The 23,631-nt window shown below is 43.7% G+C and overlaps 1 protein-coding gene across 1 annotated transcript; it reads left to right on the forward strand.

The window, feature by feature from the left end:
* Positions 1-2,195: 2,195 nt before the first annotated feature.
* Positions 2,196-21,959, forward strand: CLDN11 (claudin 11). The gene is given in 4 exon segments (XM_020980340.2): positions 2,196-2,733; positions 7,989-8,153; positions 20,658-20,845; positions 20,847-21,959. Coding segments are annotated over 4 exon segments (624 nt in total). The 5' UTR covers positions 2,196-2,507; the 3' UTR covers positions 20,892-21,959.
* Positions 21,960-23,631: the final 1,672 nt, after the last annotated feature.

Here is a 23,631-nt window from a genome sequence, read left to right on the forward strand (position 1 = left end):
AGAGCTAGAAGGGAAATTGGAGATCATCTGGTCCAACCTTTTCATGTTACATATGAAGAAACTGAGGCCCAGATAGGTTATATGATTCAACCAAGGTCCCATGGGTAGCAAACAGTGGGAGCTGGGGCTTAAACCCAGGCTCTCTGACTCTAAATCCGCTGCGCTTCCCACTACAGCACACTGCCTTTGTAGTAAAGATGCCAAGACAGATGGTAGAAGAAAAGTCAAAATCTCTGAAGAAAATTGTACAAAGTTACATCTTCTCTAGAAGAAGGGAAGAGATACATCTTCAGAGATGCCCTTCCTCCTTTCATCCTTATTTCTTCAAGGTTATGGGGAAGTTTTATAATTGTTTCCATGCCTTTTGTACCTAGAAAACTGAACTTGCCCTCCTCTACGGTATTCACAATCTAGAGGGGAAGAAAATAACGTAGCACAGAATTTTAAGTCAGTTCCTTAGAAAAAGTGTTTATTACTTTTTATCGTAGTTCTTTCCAATGTTTCTCTCCTGGTAGCAATATTCAGTCTTGGTCAGAAATGAAGTTATAAGCTAGGAATATACCACAAATCATCATCTTATCCAACTGCACAAAAGAGAGCTGAGACTTTCCAATGTAGAAACAGCACAAGGCAGATTTCACTAAGTGATGAAAAAGGTGTCAATTGCATGAGTGGGTGAAGAAAGTCCAGACGGGTATGCCATTGTTGGAAAGGAAGCAAGGGCTTTAGAAGAATAAACCTGCAACTTTCTACTGCAGTGGAAATGATCACTGGCCTGGGAGTCAGAATATCCACATTCTAATCCTGGCTCTCTCTCTTCCTTCCCCTGTGACCTTGGCCAAACCACTGAACTTCTCAAATATCTCCTTTTCCTTCACTGGGAAAGAAGGGGCTCAGATTAGCTAGGATTGCTGATTCCCAGCCCAGCTCTAACTCCATGGTCCTACAACCGGAGTTCCAAGCTCTCCCTACTTGCTACTTCCTGTATAATGGTCCCCCTCTGGGCCTCAGTTTCCTAATCTGTAAAATGGGTATAATAACAGCCAATTTACCTTATAAAGGGTGGTTGGGAGAAAAGAAAATGGCACTCGCCTGAGAACCAGGAGATGTAGGTTCTCAGGCCTGGCTCTTTTACTTCCTACCTGCCTGACCTTGGTCAAGTCATTTCTGTTCTTTTGGCTCAGTTGTACATTTTGAGGTGCTGGAGACATGTATCAATATGTAACAGCTAATGAGAATTGATAGCATTTACCTGCTTTATTGCTTGTTTTCTTCTTCCTATAAACTATCCTGATGGGCTTATAAATTAGAAAGAAAAAAGAACATGCAAGACTAGGAACACAGACCACAGTGCTTAGATCTCTTTTCTGTAACACGTTCATTTCTTCATTTTCCAATAAACATGTATTGAATTTGTGCTATTGTGTAAGGCACTGAGGCAGTGGAGAGGTTACAAAGATATGGAAGACACAGACTCTGCCCTGGGGTCGGGGAAGGGGGGAGATACTGAAACAGAGAGAGACAGCGACCGAGACACATACAGAGAGAGGCAGAGACAGAGACAGTGGGAGACAGATAGAGACAGACAGAGAATGAGAATGAATCAGCTTTGTTGATGGTATTTGTTTTTAGAGAGACAGACAGGCAGACACACAGATGGACGGACAGACTGAGAACGAGGCAACAGAGACATAGAGACTGACAGATACCAGAGACATACAATCTCGTGTTCTTTCTGTCTCTCTCTGTCTCTCTGTCTCTCTCTCTGTCTCTCTCTCTGTCTCTGTCTCTCTGTCTCTCTCTCTCTCTGTCTCTCTGTCTCTCTCTGTCTCTCTCTCTCTGTCTCTCTGTCTCTCTCTCTGTCTCTGTCTCTCTCTCTGTCTCTGTCTCTGTCTCTCTCTCTCTCTCTCTCTCTCTCTCTCTCTCTCTGTCTCTCTCTCTCTCTCTCTCTCTCTCTCTCTCCTGTCTTTCTCTCTCTCTCTCTCTCACACACACACACACACACACACACATGCACTTTAAGTTCCAACACTCCCCAGTGCCCCCCACTTCCTCCGGTTTACCCCTCCTTTCTCCTGCCGGATTCCAAACCCCGCCCCCAACTTTGGTCCTGTTTCCTGATTGGTTTTCTGGTGCCTTGGCCGCTCCCGATTGGCCGGGAGAGGGCGGGGCTCCTCGGTTTAAAGCCCGGGGGGCGGGGGCGCGCTCCTCAGCCTGTCTGCCCCGGGTACCCGAGAGGCTGGCACCGCTCACAGTTGTACACACTGTGCCGCTGCCCCTTCGGTCTGTTGCTACCTCTACCGCTCTAGCCCCGTTTCTCCCCTGGCCGGGCCAACCCGCTCTCTTGAATCTCCGAAGTCGCCCTGCCGGGTGTCCCTGAAAGGCCGGGGAGCACAGAAGGCAGCCCAGCCGTCTGCGCCGTCGGGGCTGGGCACAGCAGCCGAGCCCCCAGGGACAGCCGGCTTACTTGAGGGCTGAGCAGGGCGGGAGGGCTGGGGGCCGCGGCCATGGTTGCCACTTGCCTTCTGCTGGTTGGCTTTGTGACAAGCTTCGTGGGCTGGATCGGCATCTTGGTGGCCACGTCCACCAATGACTGGGTGGTGACCTGCGGTTACACCATCACCACCTGCCGGAAGATGGACGAGCTTGGCTCCAAGGGGCTCTGGGCAGATTGCGTCATGGCCACGGGGCTCTATCACTGCAAGCCGCTGGTGGACATCCTCATCCTGCCAGGTAGGGGCTGCCTCCTTCTCCCCGCTAGTCCCTCCTCTGTCCACTCTCGTAGGCTGCTTTTGTGGAGCCCATTCGGAGGCCTCATCTCTTCCATCAACCATCCCTGGGTTTACTTCTCATCTCTAGCATGGAGTGATAGCAGTCTCAAACAAGAGTCTCAGAAGGATGGACGTAATACAACGGACAGAGTACTGGAGTTGGAGTGAGATCTGGGTTCAAATCCCGATTCAGCCGAATCTTTAATACCTGTGTGACTTGGGGGCAATTCGCTTCATTTCTCTGGGCCTCAGTTTCCTCATCTGTAAAATGAGAGGGTTGGGCTAGATAACCTATAAAGTCCCTTCTAGTGCTAAACCTATGACCCTTTGAAATCACAGGGCTATGTATGAGGAGACTTCAGACACCATCTATTTCATATATCTCATTTTACTCTTAAGGAAAACAGAGGCTGAGGGAGGTGGAAGAACTTGCCTAAGGCGGCACAGGTAGCAAGCATAGATTGGGGATCTGAACTAGGTCCTCTGAATGGATAACCAGTCCTCCCGCCTTAGCACCCAGTGGAAAGGGCAGGATATTGGAACTGGGAGGAAACAGATTCATCTCCAAGCTTGGGACTTCCTACTTTCATGACCTTGGGCAAATTACTTTCCACAACTTGCTGGGCCTGCCCATAACTGGTCTGCTAGTCACTGGAGGGAAAGAGACAAAATCCATCCCTCATTTGTCAAGGGACAGGGTTGGATTTAAGGATCTGAAAGGTCTTTCTTCCTGCTCTCGGTGCCAGGCTCCTAAGATCACTTATCAGCTCCCATATTTAGGGACGCCAGTACCAATGCGAAATCCTCCCTCTAGTTATATTTTCCCTTATTTCTGGGGCTCATCAACAAATATTTTCTTTGTTATAGCCCTGCCTTAATCTCTTCTCCTTCCAATACTGTCCCCCCTCCCCCATCTGCACACAATACTTAATACAGAAGCCACAGGGCTTCATAATGCCAGTGTTTCCTTTGAGGCTCAGAATTCTTCACTCAGAGTTGGAAAAGATCTCAAGGCCATCTAGTCTGATTCCTGCTTGAACAAGAATCCTCTCTACAACATAGCCGACAAGGGGTCATCTAGTAGTTGAAGTTCTCCAGTGCTTGGCTGGGGGAGGGATCTCACACCACCCAAGGCATTTGGGGACAGCTTGAATTACTGGGTTGTTTTTTCTTGACATCAAGCCTAAATCAAGCTCTTTGCCACTTCCCTCGCTGTTCCTGATTGTGCCCTCTGAGGCCAAGCAGAATTCACCTGATTCCTCTGTCCAGTGCAGAGTTGGGGACTGATGGAGGTCCTCTGGAGGGATGCAAACATTCCCCTTACCTAAACTTGGTGACAACTTTTCTGGTCTTCAGCACCCACAAGCCACATCCCCTTCGTGGTCTATCTCTTTCATCCCCTGGGTTCCCCCCTCAACTCCACAGTGGGAATTCATTTCAGTTGAAAACCCTTCTGGTCCTTCTGTGCTTAGCATCATCCTTTTCAATTCCCTCCCTTTGCTGGGAATGGGGTGTGCTGGCATCTGAGTAGTAGTGTCTGTTGGAGGTGTTAGGGAAAAGTCTTTAAACTTCACAGACTTTCATTCTTGTTTAATTCATGAGGGTTCTTCTGCCTCTTTCCTCTCCCTTAAAGATGTTTTTTTTTAGCTGCCAAGAGCCCTATGTGAGTGGGAGCAGAGCCAGGATGCTCAGGATAATTTATGTTTCTGAGAACCATGGTTCTCTACTACCTCCAGCATCAAATAGCAATCCTCTAGCATTTAAAATCCTTCCCAGCCTGGCCCATTCTTACCTTTGTAGCAAGAATTCTGGAATTCCTTCCTCCAACACACTGTGCTCTAGTGACACTGCATGTCTTTTGCTGTTCCTCAAACTACAAAGCCCATCTTCTGCCTTTGTGCCTTTTCACTGGCTGGCGCCCAGGCTTGGAATCCTCTGCCCCCTCACCTCCACCTCCTGGCTTCCTCTTGGGCAGGAGGACTTAGGTGCTCCCACCTTGCTCGTTCTTTTCTTCTAAGATTATCTTCCATTTACAATTTACACTGCATCCGTCTTGGCTATCCCTAGTTATTTACACATGGCCTCCACGTTAGAATGTGAGCTTCTTGAGGGCAGGGATTGTATTTCTGTCTTTGCATTCCCAGGGCTTAGCGCTCTTCTTCCTAACACCAGATTCCAATGCGATGCCACCATCTTAATCACCTCCATCAACTGTTTGTTCCTTGTACCCAGGAATGTGCTAGTAAATGTTTAACAACCCCCAATCTGCACGTGGCATACTTTTAAGTTTAATATGCACTATTAACATTTTCCCTATCACTTTCTTAAGTTTAAACAATCAATACAATAATAAATCAAAACTTTATTTGTAGTGTCTGCCAATTTCTGGGTTGTAAATGCTCACACTGAAAATTTAACAACCAAGAGCAGGTAGGAGTGGGTTACCCCCCACCCCGACTGTTTAGTTCAAACACCATTCCTCCTAACTATAAAATGCTCAGTACTAAGATGGTATAACGGAAGATGGGAGGTGGTGGTATAGTAAAAAGAGCCTTGATTCTGGAGACAGAGGACCTGAGGGTCAAAGCCTATTTTTGATGACTACCTGTTGGCCTTTGCTGGGCCTCAGTTTTCTCATCTGTAGAATGATAGCCTAGTTAACCTCTGTGGTTTCTTCTAGCTCTAAACCTATGCACCTATGATTAGAATCTCTGCCCTGGTCCATGTTTGGATAAGTTACTTACTGTTTCTGGGACTCAGTTTCTTCATCTGTAAAATGAGGAGGTTAGACTCAATGACCTTTATAGGCCTTCTCCAAATTCCATGATTCCATAAAAGAATGTCAGAAGGAAGACTTGACAACTGGAGTCTTCCCTCAGGCTTTTGTTTCCCCCCATGCAGGGGTGTCCTCTGAAAAAAAAATGTATGCAAAACACACTTTGAAGTTTAATCTATTATTAACATCTCCATCACTTCCCCCCCCCACACTTTTTGGTGAGGCAGTTGGGGTTAAGTGACTTGCTCAGGGTTACACAGCTAGTAAGTGTCAAGTGTCTGAGGTCTGATTTGAACTCAGGTCCTCCTGACTCTCCATCACTTTCTAAAGTCTAGAAACCAACAAAAGGAAAAATCAGCCCCGATTTATCAGCAATTGCTGATTTCCTAGGTGTAAATGGTCACACTGAAAATTTAACTACCAGCTCTCTCTTTTTTTCTTTCTCTCCCCTTCTGCTCCTCTTTCTCCAGTATGAGCCAACTCTAGTATACACCTTCGGAACTGAGTTAGAAAGGGAGGCAGAGACAGATTAGGTCCCTGTGGTTGATTTTCTGGAAGACCTAGAGGTGGGAGGTCTTTGTGAGGTCAGCCAGTCTAACCCCTTCAATTTTCAGATGAGGAGACTGAGGCCCAGAGAAGTAAGCTTCAGAGTGAGGGTTTGAGCTCAGCTCCCAATGGGCCTCTCTGGTCAGTTTTTTTTCATCCACTCCCTCCTGCCTCTGCAAGTTTTAAGTTCAGGTTGAAGTTCTGATAGGCCCAGGACTAGATTGCCCAAGGTCCATCTCATAAGGCAAGCTGGGAAAAAGCCCTCCATGAAATTCCTTGCTTTAATAATAGACCCTGAGGAAGGATGCCTCTTGGATCTTATTAAAGCATTAGAAGCCTCCCTCAGAAGTTTTCATCATCACTCCTGAAAGAGGTGGTGGCCACATCACTCACTTCCATAATTTTGTCTATTCCTTAGCACACCTGGGTTGCTGTGGCTGAAAAAATTACTCTGTGGGGGTGGGGGGTGGGGCGGGGCAGGCACTCTTCTTGTGATAAGCCTTCCAGAATCAACTGAATTGGGCATGGAGGCCAGTAGGTGCAGGCTGCACTCAGAGCCCTTTCTTGGTACAGTAGCCTCTGAGATCCCAAGGTCACTTCCATGCCATCATGAGACATTGACAAAGGGTTTTAATGAAAGATGACTGCTCCATGTGGTGAAAAAGAAATAGGAAGATCGGAATTCCGAAGCCAATTTAGCTGCTTCCCCTCTTACTTGCTTTTTTTTTTTTTAGTGAGGCAACTGGGGTTAAGTCACTTGCCCAGAGTCACACAGCTAGGAAGTATTATTCATCTGAGGTTGGATTTGAACTCAGGTCCTCCTGACTCCAGGGCCGGTGCTCTATCCACTGAGCCACCTAACTGCCCCTCTTACTTGCTTTTTACTGATTGCCTGGGGCACCAAATTCCAAGGTGGGGGCAAAGTGTGTGTTTTAGTCTACCCTAGTCCCTAAGGATACCATTGGTTGACTATTGTCCCTTCCTTTTCCTCATTCATTCTGCAAACATCTCTACTGAGGAGTTATTGCTGGGGTGGGGGATGCTCTATAGAATGTCCCTGATAGAAGTAAGCCCCTTGAGGGCAGGAGTTGTTTCATTTTTGTTTTTGTGTCTTCAATGCCTGGCATGGTTCCCGGCACATAGTAGGTACTTAAAAATTAATAGCTACTTGTTGATTAATTGAGTCACTATGTGGAACGTTACACAAGGCCCAGTAGAGAGTCCCAAAAAAGAAGATGCTGTCTTAGCTCTTAGACTCCTTGGGGTGATGAAATATGCATGCCTGAAGTAATATGATAGTCACATAGCAAAATGCAAAATCTACAACACAAACTGGATGCATGTGGCTAGCTCTAGAATCAAAGGCTCTGGGTTTGACTCTCGCCTTAGGTGCTTATTACCTCTCTGAATGTGTGCAAATCACTTAGTCTTTCTGTGCATCAGTCTCCTCATCTGCAAAATCAAGGGGTTGAGCTAGATGAATTTGGAGGTCCCTTCCAGCTCTAAATCTGTAATCCCAAATGACAAAGAGCAAAGGAATAATCAGAGTGGGGAAGGGTTAATTAGGGGACTCTTTCTGGTAGTGGAAGATCTGAACTCAGAAAGGGTCAGTATCTCCCTCATCCCTCATCTTGAACCAAACAAGAAGTAATCCCCAAGTTTTTTCTTGTCTTCTAGCCAATATATACTTGGAAAGGTGACAACATGTAGTGAGCCATTTTAAAATTGAGCACGTTCAAAGCCCTGAGATAGATCTCTTATTTAATGTGAAAGATGGTCTTATCTATCTAGAGCAAGTGGAAGGAGGGGGCCATGAACTCTGGTGACCCCTTGCTTGCTCAAACACCAGTAACCCTTGGTCTAAATTTCTTTCTCATTGGCTTTCTTCCTGACAGGATATGTACAGGCATGCCGAGCCCTCATGATTGCTGCATCGGTCCTGGGCCTACCTGCCATCTTCCTGCTATTGACTGTCCTGCCATGCATCCGGATGGGTCACGAGCCAGGGACCGCCAAGTACCGGCGCTGTCAGCTGGCTGGGATCATGGTGATTCTGTTAGGTAAGGACAGGTTTTCCACCAGCCTTTCATCCATCGCAACTCTAATTCATCAGCTTTCTAGATACTTAAATGGCTATTAAGTAGTACAGGAAAAAAATGTGCTGGCTCTACAATCAGAAGATATGGGTTCAAATATGGCCTCTGGTGCTTAACTACTGGTACAGCTTTGGATAAGTCACTTTAATGACCCTGGGTTTCATTTTCCTCATCCATAAAATTAGAGGGATGAACAAGATGGTCCCACAGGTCTGACGTTGCTGATCCTATGCTCACTCCATAATGGCCTTTCCATCCCTCTTGAGTTGCAGCACTCTGTCAGAGGGATGGAGAATGTGCAGAACTATTGGGTTATCTCCATCCCTGGAGACCTTTAGGAAGAGAGCAAGTTGCTATGTACCCTTGGTGACTTAGATAGCAACTTATCAGTGCTACTAGCAGGATTAAGAAACATCTATGGATGCCACAGGGCACCCACCACTGGTGAGTGATACAGACAAGTAGGAGGTGGGGAAAAGGAGAAGAGAGAGTAAAGACCTGAAGTTTCTTCATCTGTAAAATGAGCTGGAGAAGGAAATGGCAAACCACTCTAGTATCTTTGCCAAGAAAACCCCAAAGGGGGTCATTAAGTGTCTGACACAACTGAAAAATGACTCAACGACAACAAAATATACGATCACACAGGGAGAAGGAAGAGCCAAAGAAGATAGAGTAAAAGGAAGGGATAGAATAGAGAAAGAGGAGGAAGAGACAGAAAGATTTGTCTGTGACTGGGTGTGATAGAGTGCTATTAACAATTGTCTTACTTTGCCCATAGGCAGGGGCTGAAATAGGTGCATATATCACTAGGTCTTCTGCCTGGTCCCCCCCCCCCCCCAATTCCATTTGTCTGTATTTCCTTTTTCAGTCCCACTTCCATCTTAGTAGTGGAAAGACTTCTGGTCTTAGAGTCAATTGACATCCGGCTTAGAATTCTGCCTTTGACACTAGCTGAGTGTTCCTAGACAAGTCATATAACCTGAGTTTCAGTTTCCTTCTTTGTAAAATTAGGGGAAGCTAAGTGGTGCCATAGTGCTTAGAGCACCAGACCGGGAGTCAGGAAGACTCATCTTCCCCAGTTCAAATCTGACCTCAGACTCTTACTAGTTGTGTGACCCTGAGCAAGTCACTTAACTCTGCTTCAGTTTCCTCATCTTTAAAATGAGCTGGAGAAGGAAATGGCAAACCACTTTAGTATCTCTGCTAAGAAAACCCCAAGTGGGGTGATGGAGAGTCAGGTACAACTTAACAAAAAACACCCCGCACCTGAACAACAACAAAATAGGGATAAAAACATCTCCCTGGCAGGGTTAGTGTGATACTCACATGAGATAATGTATGTAAAGAGCTTTACATGCCTTAAAATGCTGTCTAAATGTCAGACATTATTTTATTATTTGTGTGAGTTTTGATAATTAAGACTGCGTAAAATGAGAATTCTATACCCCCTAACCTGGAAACACCAGTTGTGCTGATTGGCGGCAGCAGCGTGAATCTTTGTGGGGAGGCTTCTCTCTCAATCTCAGTTTCCCTATCCACAAAATGGGGATGATCATAGCACCTACGTCACAGGATCGTTGTGAGGATCAAATGGCATAATATTTGTAAATTGCCTTGCAAACCTTAAAGCACTCTGGAAATTCTAGCTGTGATTTTTATGAGAGTAAAAAAGAAATCTAGAGATTCAGAATGCTATGAAGAAGAGCTTTAGGGGCCAGGGGCAGTTGATCTGCATTTGGTCTTGAGGCACAAAGACTTTTTATCTGCATGTAATACACAAAACAATGATCCCGTGACCACCCCCTCTAAACTCTTGGGGATGTCTGTAGGGAACGTTTGATAGGCAGGTCTCTGTGTCTGCTTTGTTCTCCCAGCTGTTCGGTCAACTTGAGCGATAATAAGGAGATCATGTTGGTAATGATCCAAATTGAAATACCTCTTGCCTCCTCCCCTCCCCCAACCCAGTATTTGCTGCTGTGACTTTGATATTTCCTACCCGTGCTCTTGAGCCACTCATGAAGGCTCAGGAAGGCTAACAGATGTAGACAATGCAGTTGGAAGGGACCACCGCTTTGGCTGCCGAGAAAGCAGCCTCACACAAGTAACCCTAGAGGTTCATGCAGTGGGTTGCCCACCTGTAGATGCTTCTAATGAACCTGCATGAAGTTATTCCTTGTAAAGCAGCATGGGATGATGGATGAGAAGCAAGCAGTTCTGGAGTTGGGAAGCCGTGAGTTCCGGTCTTGCCTCGACCCATACTTTGTGACCCTGGACAAGCCACTTTACTGCTCAGTGCCCAGGCAGCCAGCTCTTCCTCTAAGACTAGGAGCTATAGAACAATTACCCATTGGCAAAGGGATTCTCCTTACCTGGAGTTCTCTATAGTGATCAAATCCTGGGTCTGGACCAGTCTCCCAGCCAGCATCTGTAAGAGGTCCTGATCTCTGGATCTACATGAAAGAGAAGAAATTGAAGAAAAACTGATAGCCTAAAGGCTATGTCTACACATGCTCACAAAGTGGTTTGGTACAGTGGAGACAGCCCTAGATTGGAAGTCAGGAAACCTGGGTTGAAGACATCGCTGTCACTGTATAAAACCAGATGAATGATCTTGGGGCTTAGTAAATGTTTGAATTGACTAGAATTGAATCAAATTGACCAATTTTTTTGAGCCTCAGTTTTCTCATCTGTAAAATGGGAGAGGGTGGGGAGTTGATGATGTCTAATGTCCCTTCCATAATAGCTCATATTTACATAGCATCTACTACGTGCTAGGCACTGTGCTAAACACTTTACGAATGTTATATCATTTCATCCTCTTAATAACCTGTAAAGTAGATGCTATTTTAAATGCCCATTTTACAGATGAAGAAACTGGGGTAAACGGAAGTTAAGTGATGTGCCCAGGGTTGCATAGGTAGTAAGCATCTGAGGCCAGATTTGAACTTGAGTCTTCCTGACTCTAGCCTGTACTCTACCACTGTACCATGTAGCCCCTTCTAGCTTTAATATAATGATAGCTGACATTTCTTTAGTGCTTTAAGGTTTACCAAGACACTGTGTCACATCAGTCAGGCAGCAAGCACTTATGAAATGCTTGCTATGTGCTAAGCATCATAGAGTCCTTATAATAGCCCTGCTCCAATGGGTAGATAGTAAAGGGCTTGGTATGCCCATTTTGCAGATGAGGGAAATGTAAAATGAGGTATTTGGATTAGGTGGCCATTGAGATCCTTTCCTGGAGGATCTCATGGAGCTATGATCCCATGATTTGCCTGAGGTCTCGTGGCTAATAAGGGCCACTTGAACTCAGATCCTTTGATGTCAAATCCAGTATTCTTCCCATGACTCAGAACCAAACCAACTGAGTTCAGATGAACAAGGACCAGCTGCTAAGATAACCAGTTATTTTAAAATAACTGACTGGCTGCAGTAAACAGTCTATTTCTCTCTTTTTTGCTCCCTCAGAGTGCTCTTTATTTGTAGACCTAGCCAGAGATTGAACAAGAGTAAGGTGGGGTTGGGTGAGGGCTGCAGATGCTCTTCTTCGAGAGGCCCCCGGGCTCAGGGCCGGGGACTGTGGCCCTGGATTCCATGGGTCTGGCTGGGCCCCTTGAGGCTGTACATCTCCCACTAATCCTGGCCTGGTTTTTATCTCAGGGCTTGGCAGAGAGATGTTCCATCTGAAGACATTAGGAGCAGACTAGTCTTGCTCACCTCCCCCGTGGTCACCCAAGCTCAGATTGCCCAATGACCCGGCCACTGTGTGGAACATTGTTGTGACTCGGATGGGACGGCACTGGAAATGTGAAGCTCATTGTCTCAAGTGTGGCACCTGCAGATTTTCTTGCGGGTCTTCTCTGCACAAATCCCTGAAACGCCTTGTTTTCTCTAGTTGGCTTGATGAGGGGGAGGAGAGAGAGGAGGAGAAGAAGGGAGTTCTTTGTGTCTCCGACTTGAGTTGGGCCCCTCTTGGTGAAGAAGCCAGTGCTGATCTCATGCCGGGTCCCAGGGTCATCAGTGAGGGCGGAGGCCAAGGTGGCAGCTTTGGCAAGCAGTTCGAAGTGGGCAAATGGGGAACTTTGAACAATGTTTTCATTAGTACTGTTATGAGGAGTCCACAATTTCTTCTCTGACAGTTCTTTCTCTTTATATACTATATATGTCCTTTCTTCATGCTGTAATAGAAGTTTAATATAAGTAATAATAATTAATAAAGATACTTTCAGGAAATGTACAGATGAACTCATATCCAGTACTTTGATTCAGTTACAAAAAGCAGTTATTTTATTCACGTGTGTAATAATCTATAGAACATTAAACTTCACAGAATGATAGCAGGATAGGAGTCATCCCAAACTCTTTCTATCTAGACTCCATCAAGTAATAATAAGGGTAGGGAATAGGGAATAGAATAAAGATAGTCCCTACACTGGCCTTGTGATTTCATTGTTTTAGGAAACCCCCTCCACCAATACAGGTTGCTTCTTTCCCAGCAATGTGTGTTCTTAAAGAGTTGCCTAAAAGGGATTAAGCATTTATTTAGTGCCTACTATGCCCTAGGCTCATGGTGTTAAGATCTATACAAATATTATCTCATTTGATCCTCACCACAACCCTTTGAGATATGTGCTCTTACTATTATATTTAGAATAGCTTTTTTTACATCTTTTCTTTTATATCACTTAGATTTTTACCATGTGTGCCTTACTTTCTACTCTCCCAGAGAGCCATTCCTTATAATAAAGAATTTTAAAGAAGGAAGAAGAAGGAAAAATAATCCCAGCAAAATAACCTGATGAACACACAAAAAAATCTTTTGGTGCTATTCTTATCACCCCCATTTTACAGATGAGTAAACAAATGCTGAGAATTTAAGTGACTTGCCCAGGGTCACATAGCAAGTAAGTGCCTGTCCAGGATTTCAACTAAGGTCTTTCTGACTGCAGGTTCAGTGCTCTTATCCCCTATGCTATGTTCATATGAGAATGAGATGATTGTCATCAGCATTAATAATAATAACAATTCCTTTATTAAAGTCTTTTTGTGGTGCCTCATTGCAGCATGGAGGTGACCCTGGGTTCTTGAAGGATGTGACAGTGTAGCTATGGCAGGTGTTATCAAGGGGGAAAGTCTTCAAGCAAAGGCTTGGAGACAAAAATTATGTCCATCGTCTGAAGACCCGACTAGCTAAGTGTGGAGAGATTTATCTTGAGCTTCCTTCAAAGTATAGCTGGGTATTTCCTCCTAAACAAGACCTTTCCTCACTTTACCTAGCTGTTGACCTACTAGCCTTAAAATTCTTTTCCATTACTTTGTACACGCTTACATATACATATATATATATATATACATACATATATATGTGTATATATATATATATATATATATATAGTATCTTCTCAGTAGAGTATAAACTTGATGAAGTAAGGATCTATTTCCTCTTTGTATCCCCAATGCCAAGTACAGTGGATTCCTAATATAGGTTTCTTGAATTGAATTGATTTGAACCAGCATGAGCTTGGTTACTAGAACACAGAAAAGATAAATCTTGTTTAAGTGTGTGTGTGTGTGTGTGTGTGTCTGACATATGACTTAGACTAGCATTTGAAAGGGTTAAAAGAAAAAAGGTGGTGACCTGTGTGGGCTAGAAATAAAGGAAAAAATATGGAAAGTTGGCCAGGAAAATAGTGTGCTCAGTTATTCCATTGGTTTGATGTCTGTTGTAAATATCAAATCATCATAAAAACAATTGGACAAATAGGGACTAACCTGTGTATCCTGCCAGATGGATTTCTTTTGAAGTCTTGATTTTAGAGAAAGATAAATTAGAAAAGGGGAAATGAAAGGCCATCCCAGTCTCAAATGATTAAAAAAATGAAATGAGATGTATATGTAGTAACGGTCCTGTAGAAATATCATGACTATCTTTGCTTTGGAGACACAGTCTCATTTTTGAAAAGTGAGCTTATATATAGACTATAATTATAATCATAGCATTTATAAAAGGCAGGCATCATAGGATCCCAGATCTAGATGTAGAAAGGATGTTGGGATCTGCTTACTTCAAGTGCTCTGCCTTTTACAGCTAAGGACACTGAGGCCCAGAGAGGGTTACATGCTTTGCTCAAGATCACACTGCTAGTAAGTGTCAGAATTGGGATTTTAGAATAAACAAACTGAATCGGGAAGCAGTTTTCAGTACTGTTTGTACAAGACCCCAGAATCATGCAGAATCCATTCTGATGACAATGGTGTTCCTTGTTCTAAAAGCAGTATTTTATAAAGCTCCTGGACTTTAAGTCTGAAATACTGAGAATGACAAAGGCAGAAAGGCAGATACCCATTTCAGGGGACCAGGAAGGCTTCTCTCCCTCCCCCTCTTTTTCTCTCTCAGGAATGATGAGAAAGTTGTTATTTCAAAGTGGAATCATCAACATCCTTCAGTCTTGTTAATTCAATCACTTTGTCCATGATGTGCCACCTATTGAAAGCACCATAAGTAATACAGTCACCTTCTATTTTGTGATCAAGACTTTATATTTGAGAGAGATTTTGCTCATTGTCTATATAGAAATCTGTTTCTTTTTAAGAATATGAAAATCAATTAAAGGCTACCTCTTATCCCATTATTTGAAAGTAACAAGGCAAAAAACATTTCCTGTTGCTGAGGACAGCAATCAGCCATTTTCTCCAAGGCTAGACCAGCCTTCTATCTGTTCAGGAATGCTCTCTGTGGGCTTATGAAATAGAATTCATACCCTCCTTCCCCTATCTCAAGGCGAATAGGCGTCTTTTCTCTTTTCTCTCTTCCTCCCCCTCTCCTTCCCTTCTTGCTTCTCTCTCTCCCTCCCCCTCTCCTTCCCTTTTATCTGTCTCCCTCTCAGTTGCTACATTCTGTAAAATAATAAGGAAAGAATCGGGCCATTGTGGTTGCCTTCAAGTTCATCTTTATCATTTCTAGGGACTTAACATCCCAAATCATGTATGTTTCAATGAAAACCAGAAATGAATGGTTGGCCAAGACAATCGCCCTACTTCCCCTTTCTTTCTTCAAATCCCCATACCTAGTAGAGAGCTTGGATTATTTATATTAGAAAAAAATCTTCCTAGTTTAAGTTTTTCTTAATATCAGAGAGAACCTTTCAAAATATCAAAGAGGTTTCCATTTGTCTTTCTAGAGAAATTTCTTTGAAAACCTATTAAATCTTTCCCCTTTGTGCTTAAGGATGTCTAAAAGCTCAATAATTCAATGGCCCTGGGATCTCCAAGATGTGTATCCACTGGTGCAGGTCTCAAGCCATCTATACCTTCTCATTTCATGGTTTTCATGTTCACATCATCTATAAATTTTCAGCAGATGATGTCCCCAATGTGCTTGGGGGTCTTCCTCTTAGGTCTTTTAACCATCCATGGGTCCTCTTGTAGGCAATTTTGGTAGTAACAGAGGCAATATGGTGGAAAGAGTCTTGGATTTGGAGGCTGGGAAGCTATGTGTTTAAATCTCAGTTCTGACACTTACTTGAATGTATACCCATGGATAAATTACTTAGCCTCTGTAAACCTCAGTTTCCTTGGCTGTAAAACAGTGACAGTTAAACTTGTATGACTTGCTCATAGGGTTGTTGAAGGACAGAATGCTAGAAATGGGAGCTGCTGTTACTGATGGCTTTAGGTCAATAGTGGCTTGGCTTGTGTTTTGATTTTACTGGTCAAAATGTATCCCTCCCTCCTCCAAAGCCATTTCTGTAACTGAAGAAATTTTCCTTTGTTTTCAGTCTCTTCCTCAAACATGCTTCATCCTAAGGGCAATTGAAGGTCAGCATCTCAAATGACCCTCTCATTTCTCTTCTTGTGGCATGGAAGTCAGTGTGTCATTTTCCGTTGGTTTTGATGTGGTGGTTTTGTGAAAGCCACAGGAACTCCATTCAAGGCTACTATATCTGCTAGGAAATCAGGACGTTTCTGGCATTTGACTGCTATCTCACTTTAAGAATATGTGGATTAGGAGACTGGAAGAGTAGAACGTCTGGGAACCATCAGGTGTGTTCATAGGGTGATTGATTTAGAACTGTTGGCTACTTGAGGGGTCAACTAGTCCACTTACCCATTTTACAGTTGAGGAAACTGAGGCCCAGAGAAATTGAGTATCTTGCCCAAGACCACACAGCTGGTAAGCATCAGAGACAGAATTAGAACCCAGGTCCTCTGACTCCAGGGCTACTGCTTTTGCCACTATACCAAAACGAGATGGTTGGAATCAGAGTGAGGATTTGCTATTTTTAGAAGCCATCTTCTAGAGAGGATAGGGTGGAAAAGGGATCATAGGATCATAGTCTTAGAGCTTAAGGATAATCTTGTCTAACCCTCTTTGTGAGGAAACTGAGGTCCATAGAGGTGAAAGTTTATATCAGATGGATGTCATTGTGGTACAATAGGGAGAGCTCTATGGTTGTAAGACCTGGGTTCAAATCCCCTCTCTGATCTTTAGCACCCAAGTGACCACAGACTAGTCATTTACTTACTGGGACTCAGTTTCCTTATCTGTAGAGTAAGAGGGCGATTTGGACAGCCTTTGAGGTCTCTTCTAGCCCTAGCCCTGTAATTCTATGAATCCAAAGCTATGTTCTTTCCACCCCACCCAGCTCCACCTCCTAGTGGGGTGGGGTTGGAAGGAGAAGAGCTACCACATGCATGTGTACATATTATTATTATTTTTGGAGGGGAGAAGTCTGGACTTGCATGAGCATAGGTAGAACATCCTTACTGTGGAAACAATCTCCCCTATTGGAGATGGACATTTCCCTTTAAATCTGTAGTCTCAACAGTTGCTGGGGGCACATGGAGACTTGCACAGGCCAAAAGACAAGACTTGGGGTCAGGGCTCCCTGACTAGGTGACCAACCCTCCATGCACTGTGTGCTCATGGACCTGTGAATGTGTGCGTACAAATATCCATTCATATAGCTCTTTAATTATGGAAAGTTCCATTATAGCAATGGCTGTCTAGGAATTTCCCCAATCTCATGACTGTTAGCTAAATTAAAAAATTAAACCAAATTAAAGCTAAATAAAACCAGAAAACCCTTAGCTTGTCTGAGCAATCTTCAAATGCTGATCTGGCTCTCACCATGAGAACCAGGGCAATAGATTGTTGAGCCAGTACGTCTTAGCTCTTCTACTTACTTACTCCTCATGTGACTTTGGGCAAGTCACTTAACTGCTATGGGCCTCAGTTTACTTATCTGTGAAAGAAAGGGATTGGATGAGGGTCCTTCCAGCTCTAGATGTAATTTCTACACCTTTCTACGTAGTCCCAAATGATGTAGATGGGTTAAGCCTACCAATGTTTATTAAGCACCTACTACATGCACGATGCTGTATGTGGGATCCTTTAAGGCTCTGTGATTTGGTTGGCGTAGGGAGTCCCTACACCGATGCAGGTCTCAGTCCCTCTGTGACCTCCGTAACTGTGACAGCTGCTCTGGCCAACCCCTTAGATCTTATCTAGGGTGGTCCTCAGACAAAGGGCCCAAAGTCTATAGATGAGGTTATACTACAAGTCTTTCCAACTTGGAGGATCCATCATGGGCCCAACCTTCCAGAATTCAGGGTCACCTCCATGCCATGAGGTATTAGAGCAGGCAATGGAGACAAAAGCATAAATGAAAACTATCCTTGCCCTCAATGAACATACATTCTATTGCCCGACCATCTTATGGTAAATTTGGGTTGCATGGACAGAGAAGCTGGGGGATCCTCACCCAACTCAACCCCCTTTGTTCTAACAGTTACATGGAATTTCTTAGTTTAGTCCTCATTGTTAGAGGCACATCTTGCTATTTTTGTGTCAAACATCTAATATATTGTGGAAACTTAGCACATGTTATACAAAAGCCTATGTTTTACTTATTACCAACATGTGGTAAAATGGGTTGAGAGGCTTTCCCTAGGTGAGAAAAGGCTGAATCTTTCCTCAAATTTAGGAGAAACATAGAAAGAATGTGCCAATTCAATTTAAGTGCCCGTGGTGAAGGGAAGCATTGCTATTTCTCCTCTGGAACACAGGCTGGAAGTGTGCAACCACAATAACTCAGAAAAGCTCTGTAGAAATCAACCAACAAATATTTATTAAGTACCTGCTATGTGCCAGGTACTGTGCTAAGTGCTAGAGAAACAAAGAAAGATAAATTGTCCCCATTCTTAAGGAACTCATACCATAAGAGAAAATATATCAAATCCAAAGGTGTAGTCATGTCTGCTGGAGATGGGGGATGGAGGTGCATTAACAGTATTGTGAAGGTATTCCCACCCTACTTTTTATACATCACTTTACTATTTTCAAATAGTATGACACCCCCTCCCTTGCCCCCTTAGAATCCTTTAAAGCACAGCTGACATACTGCCCTCAACCCAAGGTCTTTCTTGATCCACCTTCTTAGTTCCAACCAATTGTTGGGGCTCTCTTCCTATGGAAATTACTTTGTGTAATTTTTGTGTAATTTTGTAATTATGTAATTTGTTTATGTTCTAGATCCTAGTAGAATGGAAGCTCTTTGAAGGCAGGGATTGTTTCATTTTTGTCTTTGTATCCAGAGTGCCTGGCACATAGTAAGTGCTTAATCAATATTTCTTGAATTGAATTCAGAGTTTTCTCATTTGAGACAGAAGTCTGTGCCCTTTACCTAATGCCACCTTGGCAGTATTACCATCAACTTCCCATTAGGGATAGTATGTGTAAGGAAGTGGATCTCAAGATATAGGAGCAATCATCTCATGCTCAAGAATTCTATGTCAAAAGATTCTTTCACTCTGGAGGTCAAGAAGGAAGTTGAGGCATTGCAAGCTCTTACCCAGAATACCTAGAAAGGGGAAGAAATAAGGCTAGGTAGTCAGCTGCATGGTTTAGTGACAATTCTACTTATCAGCAGGGATGTCTTTGGAGGATATTTATAATCCTTTTCTCCTATGTAATCTAAACAAGAGTTAAGCATGGGCTACACATTGCAAAATTCCTGTGTCCTACAGGTAAAATCTCATTATAACAAAATAACATTTTTGATCAGCTCCCTTTGCTTCAAAGGGTGGTATGGTAGAGAGCAGAAAGCGTACTGGCCTTAGAGCCTGAGTACCTAGGTTCTAGGCCTATCTCTTCTTGTTCAGTTCTGACTCTTCATGACCTCATTTGGGGTTTTCTTGGCAAAGACATTGGAGTCATTTGCCATGTCCTTCTTCAGCTCATTTTACAGATGAGGAAACTGAGGCAAACAAGGGTAAGTGACTTGCCCAGGGTTATATAGCTAGTAAATATCTCAGGCTGGATTTGAACTCATGAAGATGTTTTCCTGATTCCAAGCCTAGTGCTCTAACCACTAAACTACCTACCTGCCCTAGCCTCACCTCCTCTACTTTTTAATTGTGTGAACTTGAGCAAGTCAACTTCTCTGGACCTCAGTTTCTTTACCTGTGAAATGAGGTGCCTGGATTGGATGACACCTTTAACATTCTATAATTGTATTCAGTGATTACTCACATTCTTGAGGTGTATTTGGGAATAGTATAAATAGCGACAGCAGAAGGATTTCAAAGCCCCAGTTGGTAGTAGTTTATTTATTTTAAGCAATGTTCTGTACAACAAAGTTATACAACAACAACAGATCTGGACTGTTTTAATGTAATATGATTTACTCCATATGAATAAAGTGAATGGAGAATTGGGCCAAGTGGACTTTGCCCTTCCCTATTTGGATAGCTCAGACCAGTGACTTATTTGCCCCTTCTTTCCTTCCTTCCTTCCTTCCTTCCCTCCTTCCTTCCCTCCTTCCTTCCTTCTTTCCTTCCTTCTTTCCTTCCTTCCTTCCTTCCTTCCTTCCTTCCTTCCTTCCTTCCTTCTTCCTTCCTTCCTTCCTTCCTTCCTTCCTTCCTTCCTTCCTTCCTTCCTTCCTTCCTTCCTTCTTCCTTCCTCCCTCCCTCCCTCCTCCTCCCTCCTCTCTCTCTCTCTCTCTCTCTCTCTCTCTCTCTCTCTTTTTCTTTCTCCTTATTTCCTTCCTTCTTTCTTTCTCATGACTTGTCTAGGAAACAGTTTAGCTTTCCATTTTAGGGTGTGTGTGTGTGTGTGTGTGTGTGTGTGTGTGTGTGTGTGTGTGTGTGTTGGCAAAGCCCTTATCCTGTTTTGACAAATATTCTTCATCAGTGTTGTCTACTGCTAAACGTTGCTAGAGACTTTGTAGAGACCTGACCTCTGCTCTGGGCTTCTAGGATGCAGCTTCAGAGACAGACTAGATCTTTGGGGTGGCTATCTGGGGCAATCCCCTCGAAGTGCTCACACGGGCTATAAGTGGTGGAGCTGTCAGAATTTGAACCAGGTCCTCAGTCCTTTCCACTGCCCCACACCACCTGGTAGGTGGCGCTGGTGAGCCCGTCTCTGACAAATGCTCCACGGTCACTGCTTTCTTTGTGTTTCCCCAGCCCTGTGTGCCTTGGTGGCCACCATCTGGTTCCCTGTGTGCGCCCACCGTGAGACCATGATCATGAGCTTTGGCTACTCCCTCTACACGGGCTGGATCGGGGCCACCCTCTGCCTCGTTGGTGGTTGCATCATCTTGTGCTGCTCGGGAGATGCTCAGTCATTTGGCGAGAACCGCTTCTACTACTCCTTCAGGCTCCAGCTCCCCGACTCACGCCAAGAGCGCCCACGTATAAAGGGAGCAGCTGGACTTGCCCGGGCTGGCCACTGAGGTGCGCCAGCTGATGGACCGACGTGCCTAGGGTTTGCTTGTGACGGCGGGTTGCGCAAGAACTCCCCTGCCAAGCTCTGACGCCGAAGGTCTAGAAAAGCCTCCTGTCCAATGTTTCGTAGCCTGATTTGCCCACCTGTTGCCTTAAGAGAAATCTGTCCCTCGGTTGTACCCCCCTACATGTCGCCCATGGTTCTGCCCAGTCCAAGCACTCCCAAAAATTCATATTAAAGAACCTTGGGCCACACCTCTGTTTATTTTATTTTATTTTCTTGCTTTGGGTATCTTATTTCGCTTTTGCAGGTATTTTTTTCTTCTATCTCGTCCAACATTTCTGAGTTGGGAAGGGAAAAAAAAAGACACTTTCAAGCTATTTCAAATGACAATGCCAGTTGTAAGGTCACATCATTGTAACAAATAGAAAGAGAAAGGATGGGGCCCATGGGCTTGGGGAAGGGAGGGAGAGGAAATATTGGAACTTTCTGTTCCTGAGAAAGTTGTTTTTGTAAATTCAGAGTGGGGTGGAGGGGTTTGGGGGTGATTATTTTTTCCTTTTTTCAAAATTTGGGGTTTCACATTTATCTGTACTTAGCTTTTTATTTTTCATGCTCTTTTTTTGCAATCATGATTTTCCTGACATTCTCGATTCATTAGTATGAAGGAAATGAACCGATTAGGCTCTAACCACATAGTCGTTAACCATGCCTAGCTTGAAATGATATTCCACAGAGCAGCTTCTGATTTTTGTTTTCTTCTGGGTACAGAGTAGTTCTTCAACTCATCATTTCATGTTTCCATTTAACCATTAAAAAGCACCACCACCACTTTTCCCCTTTCCTGCCCTCGTGTCCATTCTGACAACCAGCTTGACGTGGCATTATTGAACATGTGCTGTACTGGGGTGTCTATAAGTCTCCTCCCATGCTGAGCCATGATGTGCCAGCTAGAGAGAGACAGACACCCATGTCTCCAAGTACTGATGCATTTTGTACCTTAAGTAAAGTACTGTAAAAATAAATAACAGACTGCAAAACTGGCCTTCAGTCTTCTGTATTGCAAAGGTATAACTTATTTTTAACTTCAAATTTCATCCATATTTACTAGTGGTCAAAGGGATGTCCCTTTGTGTTTCAGGAAGGGCTGATTCTGCTTGGGTCTCTATGATTATAACACTAGAGCTGGAAAAGATCTCAGGCCATCCAGTTCAACTCCTTAATTTTATACGTAAAAGGAAACTGAGGTCAGAGGGGTTAAGTAACTTGTCCAAGGTCACACGGATTAAGGAGCTGGGATTTGAACTCAGGTCCTCTGACTCCCAATCTAAGAAGAAGTGGATAAAAAAATCCTCCTTTTCCCACCCACCATATCAACAGAATGTGAGTTGGAATGGGTCTTGTAGGTCACTAAGTCCAACTTATACTTGAACAGTCACCTTTCCCCCATCTCTTCCCTTAACATACCCACAAGTGGTTGTTCAGCCTTTCACTGAAAACCTCCGTCAAAGGGGAGCCCACTGTCCCCTGATTGCTCACCCTAGAATCAAGACCTGAGCGTTATCCCTCTTTCCTGGGTTCAGTGCTGTCTGCCCACCAAGCTGCCATGCTTGAATGTGTACTGTGGTGACTGGGCTATGGATAGAATTATTTATCAAAAATTCCTCTTGTTCAAAGAATGGTTAAAGGGATATAAGCCAGGGTTTAAACCCAAGTTAAAGACAGCCTTTGCGAATTTAAAGAAATTGTAGCTTCTAAATAAGGGGCTGATTTCTAGTCATAATCCTATGGGCTGCAGTAAATGTTGGGTAATGGAAATACTTCATTCTTCATTTTTTTCAATGGTGTATCTATAGATATGGGTCTGCTCTGAGAAAACATAGGCTACCTCAGTTTTGTTTGCTTTCTTTTCCCCTGCAAATCAAATGCGAATTTCAGCAACACTTTGGTGATCCAACAGCTGCCAAACATTTCCTGTTTTGGAACATCTGTTCCAGTCATCAGAGAATGCATAAACATTTGATTTGCATTGGAGCTGGTTTGGAAGTTTGCACCCATCAGGAAAATGATGGCCCCAGTGGAATACGCCAGTAGCTTTGGGATCTGATCAATGATGCTTAATTTCCTTCCAGTAAAACGTTTGTGCAGACTAGATAGCTTTCTTGTTGGTCAGTATATATATTTAGCATTGTTGCAGTTACAATTAGGACATAAACCATACAATTATTTCTGGAAATGTCTGGATGTAGCTTTCTCCTACCCCCCAAAAAAAATGCATGAAAAACTGTTTAGTCAACAATAATATAATTCATTTTATTATATTTTATTATTTTATAAATTTTTTTCAGTTATCAAAAACTTTTTTCTCCAATCACCCTCCCACCACTGAAAAAAGAAATATAGAATCTATGAAATTTTATGCTAGAAGTGCGTAAGTAATTGAATAGAGTCAAGTTAAGCCAAGTCATTAAGCATTTATTAAGGGCCTACTATGTGCCAATTATTGAGCCAAGTACTGGGGATACAAAGAAAGGCAAAAGAAATTCTTGCTGTCAAGGAGCCCAGCTGAACGGGGAGAGAGAACATGCAAACAACTATACAGGCTATATTGGAATAATCTCAGGGAGGAAGGTATTAGCAGGAAGAGGAATGGGGAAAGGCTTCATATAAAAGGAAGGATTTTAGCTGATACTTGAAGGAAGCCAGGGGAGT

This window comes from Phascolarctos cinereus, unplaced genomic scaffold (genome assembly GCF_003287225.1).
Source record: "Phascolarctos cinereus isolate Bilbo 61053 unplaced genomic scaffold, phaCin_HiC Scaffold_7;HRSCAF=346, whole genome shotgun sequence".
Lineage (NCBI taxonomy): Eukaryota > Metazoa > Chordata > Mammalia > Diprotodontia > Phascolarctidae > Phascolarctos > Phascolarctos cinereus.